Source organism: Ursus americanus, chromosome X, assembly GCF_024610735.1.
Source record: "Ursus americanus isolate L20-20 chromosome X, mUrsAme1.1.p, whole genome shotgun sequence".
Taxonomy (NCBI): domain Eukaryota; kingdom Metazoa; phylum Chordata; class Mammalia; order Carnivora; family Ursidae; genus Ursus; species Ursus americanus.
Window position 1 is genome coordinate 25,909,773 of NC_142164.1, and position 8,939 is coordinate 25,918,711.

At 37.0% G+C, this 8,939-nt stretch overlaps 1 protein-coding gene and 1 pseudogene across 12 annotated transcripts in view; one reads left to right on the plus strand and one right to left on the minus strand.

Moving 5' to 3' along the window:
* The window catches only part of THOC2 (THO complex subunit 2), a 110,206-nt gene extending 103,194 nt beyond the window's left edge, over positions 1–7,012 (plus strand). For 9 of the 12 annotated variants that reach the window (XM_087859629.1, XM_087859632.1, XM_045804972.2 and 6 more), the window contains exon 39: positions 4,484–7,012. Coding sequence is in view for 1 of the 12 variants with exons in the window: in XM_087859636.1 (XP_087715762.1) it covers positions 6,572–6,586 (15 nt within the window). In the remaining 11 variants the exon portion in view is untranslated. The remainder of the gene's footprint in view (positions 1–4,483) is intronic. The other 3 variants (XM_087859630.1, XM_087859633.1, XM_087859636.1) reach the window with 1 other exon arrangement.
* Positions 4,239–5,110, minus strand: LOC123797197 (tyrosine-protein kinase Fer pseudogene; annotated as a pseudogene).
* Positions 7,013–8,939: the final 1,927 nt, after the last annotated feature.

Below are 8,939 nucleotides of genomic sequence, written 5' to 3' on the forward strand. Positions count from 1 at the left end.
AAGAGTCAGAAATGTATGAGAGCCCATTCTGTATGAGGGTGAGAGTTTTAAGGTATGGATTTTGTCCCATTTATTTTGGCTTCAGAGGAGGGACTTGTGTTTGCCAGCTGGCTAATGTCCTAAGAAGTGGTGTGTGCCTTTTCAGCTTTGTTATTCTCTGCTTGTTATCTAAGTAGTAGAATAGGGTAAATGAGAGTTATGAGAGGACATTTAGAATTTAGTAGATTTTCTTGAAAACCTTTAGAAAGTTTGCCCATTCCTCAGTTCTAGTCATCCCCTGCCCCAACAACTAGCTGTCTTCCCTAGCGAACTATAAACTCTTCATCTTCTTTTTTATTCTTCACTTTACTTTTTTATTTTGGCATTTTGCTTTTTACTTCTTGCTTTCACGTGGTCTCCTTATTAAAGAAAACAAAAAAACTTACCACTTATATCTTCCTTAGGAATGGGTCAGCCATTGTGACTGACCACTTTCACTGTGATTTTATATATTCTCTTTTTACTCAGTACCTAAATATTCTTTGGTATGTGAAGGTTTTACTACAGATTTCTTTGAGTTCTTACTCACACGGGCCATGGATTTGTACTTTACTTCTCTCTATAAGCTTTCAGGACCAAAGGCATGAAAAGACCAGTTTGGGTGTTAGATGTTAGGTTGGTGGTCTTGCAGCAAACCTTCTCAATTCAGCTATCCTTTTAAGATATATTTGGCTTGATGTTCATCCTGTTCAATTTCTTCTTGACAACCATGTCCTGTACTTTCTCCTTGGGTAGACTCTTAATTTTGTGAGGCTCTGGTTGATTTTTCCTTCTTCTGGCTGTTCTGGCTGCCTCCTCCTATTTGGATACATTCTAGGATTGATTAGGTCTTTCTGTTGTTCTTCCTTTTCCTTTAAAAGTCTCATCATTTCTGATTGGTACCATTTACCTTTGGGCTACTTCAAATCTGCTGCTCCTTGCTCCCTTTTTTAGTTATTTTACATTCTACAGAAAAGAGCACTGCTGCGTAATGTCACATTTCCATGATTCGAAGATGTTATTAATTGTAAGATTCATTGTTGGTTTCCAGAACTGTTTTTTTGAGCAGAGTGGATAGGGAAATGATACTGATTTGTAAATATCGCCCTGATTTCAGGAAAATTAAAATGATCACATTAGAGGTAAGAAAATACACTATATAAATGTGACCCTGTTTAAATTGCTTCCAAAGTCTTCTGTCATCTTTTCCTATCTCATGATTTTTAGTTGTAAAATCCTTTCACCTTGTTCGCTTTATCTTCTGTTACTTGTTATTGCTAACGTTTTTGTCCAAATTCATCTTATCTCTCCTTGATTTAGTCTCTTGAACACTGCTTTGCCTTTAACTTTTTCCTCTAGTTTAATCTCTAAAAACTCCTACCTATTAAAATTTTTCTCTTAGAACCAGGTTCCTTTAGCTTCTCAATTTTAATTTTATATGTGTGGTCCTCAGTTCATGAGTGTCAGGTTTAGCTAATTTGAGAGTCCTTTTGTGAACCAGATGCCGTACTGAGACTTGCTCCCAGACTCTGAGAAGCTCAGTCTTCTTGGACTTTGATTCTTGATTTCAAAGAACATTAGCAGTTAAGCTCTATCCTACCCATCTGTATTTGTAGTATACTACATTCCTGTTCTAATCCTCCACTCCGAGAGGCCTAATCTGTTTTGCAGGTCCTTCTCTCACCTCCAGTATCATAGGTGTAACCTAACTCTTTTATCCTTTAAACCACATTCTGCCCAAAGGCAAATTCTCAGCCTTTGGGCAGAATGTAGCTTGTTATATGTACTTTCTTGGCCTCACACAATATTTAATTTTGTCTTAATCCATATGACAAAATCCAAATTTCAGTTTCTCTTGAAGAATTGGAACATCTGATAACATTGTGTCCTGATTTCTGCATGGCAACAATCAGCTGGGCCCCCTAGATGCTGCCCCCCCTTTATGTACAGAGTGGGTCTTTTTTTTTTTATAGTTTACCTCATTCAGTCCCCACCCCTACTTCATTTGTTTCCATTATATACTAGCCTCTGTAAACAATTGATTTTGTAATTCCTGTTCTGAGCCTTTTTTCTTCAGTCCATACTTGGAAACTGATCTCCTAAGTGCTCAGAGATTTCTTATTTTAGGAGTGTGTTGCCATGGTGAAGCACAGTCTTAGGTCCCGGTAATATGTGTTGGAGTGGGGAGTGTTCAGTTAAGTTTCTTTCTTGGTTTCCCATTGCTTACATGTGGGCATGTCAGCTTGCCTACAGAGTCTTCGTCACAGATTCCTATGTAATAGATGAGTATGTTACATATCCCTCTCAGATTGTGACCTTGTTGAAGGCAGTGACTTCATCCTTTCCTTCTAATCAAACAGCCAGGTATTTTTCTTTTTTGTCTGCTATGTTTCAGATACTCTGTTAACTCTACAGGGAGAGCTATGTGCAAAAGTATTATGTGTATCTCTTCGGGATTGATGAGAAAGAGCATTGGAGTTTTTTTTGCCCTCAGAAGAAGGTTCACTTTATAGCACATGGTGGTATCCTGTTTAAGAAGAGGTTGCTCTGTGTGCTACAACATATTTTTGAGGGCAGGTTTATTATACTTTCATTTGGGTCTGTATGTAGTAATCATTAAATGTGTTCGAAAGTTTTGTTAGGAGATTGAAATGATAGGCTCAGACTATTTTTCTCTTCATTACCATCATTTATACTCTTTAGTGGGTGTGCGTTCTTTGCGCTGATATTCATAGGTACCAAAAAGTTGGACAGAACAGGAGGAATTTTCTATTTTCTTTTTCTCATGTAGGGTAGACCAAATACTCACTAGGTGCTGTGCTGTTTTTATTGGGACATAGGCATGAGCACTTAGAAAAGGGCTCCCATGCCACATTCACCCCTGAGTGTGACTATCCCTTATACATGCTTTTATCCTGAGAGGCACCCCTGGGTGTGCTAAGATTCAGTTCAATGGAACCCCAGTTTTAATTCTGTGTTACATTTATCTACATGGAACATCTCAGGAAGTATGTTTGCTATGATAAGAATTCCTAGGTAGCAGTAGTATAAGGAGAGTAAATGAAGGAGTAAAGTGGAATTAAAATGGCTATCCCTATGTCTTTCTCCTGTATCTTCTTATCTTCTTTTTTCCTCATGAATGTTCATTTGACTTTTTAACTGTCAGCTTCATCCATATATGCCTTTCTACTCTTGTGTGTGTGTGTGTGTGTGTGTGTGTGTGTGTGTGTGTGTGAGAGAGAGAGAGAGAGAGAGAGAGAGAGAGAGAAAGAGAAAGAGGTGTGTGTGTGTGTGTGTGTGTGTGTGAGAGAGAGAGAGAGAAAGAGAAAGAGGGAGAAATAAGATCATGAAATCCTGATAACTTCAGAAACTGGTGAAAATGAAGGGAACCAAATTCTCAGATGCCTCCTTTGAGGAGAAGACACTTAACTCAAAACAATCTTATTGATTCTGTGGGCCTGTGTTTTATACTTTCTCTAAAAAAATTCTGTTGCCATCAAGAGGGCTCCTTTATGAGGAATCTATACTACTGAAACATTTCTTATTTGATCATAAAATTAGAATACGTGTGTGTGTTTATAAGGGCATACCTTGGATAAGAAGGCTGAATTTATATTTGCCTTTCTTCTCTACTTTGATCACTGGTCTAGCTGTTCTTTTCTCCAGACCACTCTACTTTTCAGACTTGCTTCTTGCTGTCACAACTCTATAAAGTAACATCATTTAAAACCAGCTGCCTCAGCTCTGAGAGCATGCTCTTCGAGGGCATTTCATGCATAATTTTCTGATGCCCAGGAGGAGGGTGTGGTGGAACCTAGGGAAATTGTAACCTTACTAATACAGCAGGGCCTATTTCTGGGAGTGTTGGGGGGAGGGAAGAAAAAAACCTCAGGATGTCCTGTCCAGATAATACCCAGTAGAAAGTGATGTTTACAAAGGTAATCTTGTCTTTATGCAAACACAATATTACCAGTGCAGTTGATAGCACCAATAGAGTAGAGATGTCTAGGATGGAGAACAGCCAGCTCTGGACCCAGCCTGAAGTAAAAACCCTGTGAAAAACATCAGCAGTCCGAGGTGTGAAAAAGATAGATCTGTGTTATCTCTTGCATTGAGCGCCTACGCTTTCTTATTTACAATCCTTAAACTAGCACATATTTTAAAAAGTTAAGAAAACAATAACCTTAGAATGTTCCAGGTAATGTGGTATTAACGCATTGTTAATGAGAAGAAAATATTACTCTGCTGGAAGATAGAGTCCCAAAGGCTGAGTTTGGCACTGTTTCATCACTATATGACTTTCTTCTTGATGGCAGTTCTTTCTGAAGTTCACTGAACTTGGGGCGGTTTTCAAGTTTGTAATCCCAACACTTTTGTATTGATAAATACGCTCGACACTGCTGAGAGACTGACATCCAGTATCTTCTTTCCACTTGCTCTTGTGCTTGCTGATTTGTCATTCCAGGGTATGGACAGACCCCTAAGCTGAAGGTCTCCCAGAGGAGGATGCCAAAGCTCCATGCGTCACTCTCAGAACGATATCTCCCATAATTAAGAGCTTCTGGTGCTGTCCATTTAATGGGAATCTGCTTTAAGTCAGAAGATGAATATACACCACCATCCTCTTGACGAGACATTCCAAAGTCACTGATTTTCAGAACATTATTTTCACCTCCAGGCAGTTTCTTGCAGCAAGGTCCCTGTGTATACAATTTTTACTCGAGATTCGCCATCCAGAAGCAGCATCTAACGAAAATTTCACTAACTGTTTTAGTTCATCCTTCTTTCTCAGAAAGGAGAGGAAATCGCCTCCTGGAACCAGTTCCTTAATGATATAGATAGGCTGTATATGTGTGCGAACTCCTATAAATTTGACAATATTGGGATGATTATATTGCTTGAGGATTTTGGCTTCTTGTAAAAATTTTAATTTCAGTTCCTGGGAGAGATCATCTTTACATGTTTTAATGGCAACAGCAGTTTTATCCTTTGATGTGCCCTTAAATATGTCAGCAAAAGTTCCCTTGCCCAGTAATTCTCCTGTGACATCATCATGATTGAGACCCCCATTTCTTATTCTAGTTATGGCCATACTGATACCATGATACTCTTTATTGAAACACTTTCTTTTCTTTTCCTTTTTTTGCAATTTAAAAAATTGAGATAAAATTTATATAACATAAAATTTGCCATTTTAAACTGGTTTTTAGTATATTCACTATGGTATAGCCATCACCACTAATTCCAGAACATTTCCATCATCCCTAAAAGAGACCCCATACCCGTTAGCAGTCACTCGCAGTTCTCCCCTGCCCCTGGAAATAACTAATGTACTTTCTGTCTCTATGAATTTGCCTGTTTTGGACATTTCATAAAATGGAATCATGCAATATGTGGCCTTTTGTGTCTGGCTTCTTTCACTTAGCATCATGTTTTCCAGGTTCATCCATGTTGTAGCATGTATCAGAACTTCATTTCTTTTTATAACTGAATAATGCTCCATTGTATGAATGTGTACCACATTTTGTTTATCCATTCATCAGTGATGGACAGGAACAATGATTTTTAAGTATTAAAATTGTAAGTTCAACATTAGTGTATCCACAATTATAATTGGTAATGTCAAGGTTATACATGGTGTGAACAGAATGCTGTATAGAAATGATGTGTAAATTATTTGTCAGCATTTCATGCAAGTGTGATTACTTTCCAAGGCCCTTCTAGCTCTGGTTTTATGAAATATGTGAATGTAGTATTTTCGTCAATAAAGTTTAATGCTTTAAGCATTAGTTTAAAATTTGAATGAGAACAATGTTAGGCAGATATGAAGTTATTTGCCACATGTTGTAATGATCATGTTTTGAATTTATTTCAATATGCAGTATTTGAAAATGTCAGTACATAAAGGAAAGGAAATGAGTATAATTAAGTCAATATATTTTTAAAGCAATTTTTATAATTTAGCAGACATTGCATCTTAATATAAGTCACTATTAAAATCGTGTCCTTGTGAAAAATGTGATGTCATTTTTCTCTTTTTTTTTGTTGATCATGTAAAATCGGTTCCTTTTCATTGCTCTGTGTTCTGTTTACTTTTGACAAGCTATTGCTTGCTCCTGTGGAGTATTTTCTTGTTTCTATTTCGTTTTATCCTCCCTCCTCTCCCTTGACTTCTCCCTCTTTCACAGACAAAATAGTCAGTGTTTTTTTTTTAAACTCCTCATGATGTGCCTATCTTCAGTGGTTTCTGAGAGGGGGAAGTGATGAAAAATGCACAAATATTTCATTCTTATCTAGGGACTTAATTCAAGCCTTTATTGACAGAACTCTTGATTTTTCTTTGTTTCTTAAATCTTCCTTCTTTACTTCCTTCTTGTTTTCCTCCTTTCCTCCTCCTCCATTCCTTCTCTCCCTTCTTTCTTCCCTCCTTTGTTTCTCCTTCCCTCCCTCTGCCCCTTCTTTCCATCCATCCCCCCTTCCCTTTCTTCTCCCTGCCTCCTCCCTCCTCTTCTTCCTTTCTTATCTATCAATATAATCACTTTGTTTCTTTCAGGTGAGATTGGAATGAAATTGTTCAGCTGTGACCAGAAATTTATTTTCCTGAGTAGATTGCCGAGAATTATGAATCAAGAGGGCCCATTTGCATCTTCTTAAGTTATTCAGTTATCTGCTTTATTGCTCCATGCCGAAAACTTAAAATTGTTGAGTTGTGCATTACTGTATTTAACTTGTTGCTTAGTTTCTACATGTTTATTTTCAGTAAATGGCTGAAAGTGTTAACTGTTCCATATTTTTAGCACAATGTGCTGCATACAGTTCCCAACAAGCAAATAAGGTTACATGTGTACAGAATTTCATTTTAGGTTAACTAAATATTGCCTGGGTTTAGTTGGTTTTTTTTTTGGTTTGTTTGTTTGTTCGTTTTTTTTTTTTTCCAATCTGAAATGCTTCCTTTTTATTGTTTGAAACTGAAAATAAACAATTATTGAACCATTTTGAATTTACCTCATTTTAAAACTCAGTTTTAATTTATTATTTGGCCTGTTTTTAATATTAGTCACTAAAAACAAAGTGGGAGCAGTGTCTTATGCAATGCTTAGGAGTCATTTTATACAGTACGTGTACAACATTAAAACCTGTTTAAAAAAGAAAAAGGTACCAGCACTCACTTGTCCCTTGCCATTTTTTCTTGTAATTATGTTAGACAAATCTGGGGGGGCTAAAACCAAAAGTTAATTGTGTTTTAATTCTACAGCTACAGGAGCTTTGTATTGCTGAACTTTCGTCTGGAAAAGTTTCACAGTGACATTTTTAAAAGAAAATTTTTTTATCTACTGAATTCTACCAGTGTAACCTTTTTTCTAAATAAACAATAGTTTTCTCAAATGATTGTATATCATTGTGTATATTGTTGCTTATTCACAATAACTTAGTAAAGATAATTCAGTAAGGCTCCTAGCCCTTTCTTTTCATTTCCGTCCTAGTCCATGGTCTACAGTGTTTTCAAATGATATCTCATCCAATAATATGAAAGAATCTTACTTGATTTGCTCACCTCTGCACCTGGGGTAAACAATGGGCTGAAACCATGCCTAAAATTATCCATTTACTCTTCAATTCTTTGGAACTGATGAAACCCATGCAAATTAAATTTTTTTTTTTTTTTGGAGAATGACAAGGCTATAATTTTTTAAAGGATTGAGCAGTGCTGAGCATATTTGAGAATTGGCAAAGGGATAGAAATCTTGATGCCCCTTTTCAGGTAATTGTAATTTGCAAAAATTGATGAGCACAATAATTATGGGAGAATGATCCATTCAGTGACTATTGAGCACCCATAATGTGCCTGGCATAAAAAGAAATTATGCATGGTTAAAATGATTTTGACATTGAGAAAATAGCTATGGTTCACCTCAGAATCATTTGTCTGAAACATAGCAGGGAGGAGCTCTTCAGTTAGGTTGCATTCACATTTTGAAGAATATGTGATTGTGAATTTGAACCAGAAAGTTCACTACTTGTTTAGCATCAGGATCTCGTCTCCTTGTCCCTCAAAATTATTGAACACAGGTGAGTTTTGGTTGTATCCTTGCTAGAAAAATGCATTGAGGATGGAAAATACTAACTTTGGATTTAACTGTTCAAAAATAACTTGTGTGGGAAGTAGGAAATCTGTATTTGTGTAGTGATAGCTATTTTTAAACATCTCCTCTGTTGTAGGTACAAAGTTGTATTAAGGCCTAACTGCTGTACCTAAGGTGCTTCCAATCTAGCTTGAGAAATAAGGGCCAAATGAGTGTTATTGGGGGTCAGCAAACTATTTCTGTGAAGGGCCAGATAGTAAATATTTGAGACTTTACAGGCTGTGTATACCCTTTTGCAACTCCTTGGCTCTGCCATTATAGCATGAAAGCAGCCATAGGTGATATGTAAATGAATAAGCATGACTGAGTTCTAGTAGAATTGCATTTACAAAAACCAGCTATATAGCCTCCTATAAAAGATTTATTTAAAGAATATTTGAGTGCCTCTTACGCACCAGAGGTACAGCCTTGAGCAAAACAAAGTCCCTGCTACCCTCATGTAACTTCCATTCTAGTCAATGGAGGCAAACAAATAATGTTAGATGGAGGGAGGTTCTCCAAGGACATCTAAACCTGGGTGATGCAGGGCTTACTGCTCTCTATATAGAAGGATCACGTGGAGTGAAGAGGTACAAAGGGTATTTTGAAGCAGTTATCACACTGTGAATATTTTATTACTAAGTAATATGAGCAGGCATCAACCCTGACCCCCCTACCCCCAATCTTTGAACGCTTTACATGAAAATCATGTAATATGCAGGATTTCTCTCTCAGGAACTAGGCTCTAAGCTGTAGTGACTGATGTCTTAAGCTTGCCGTTTTTTAGGAAGGAGTTCT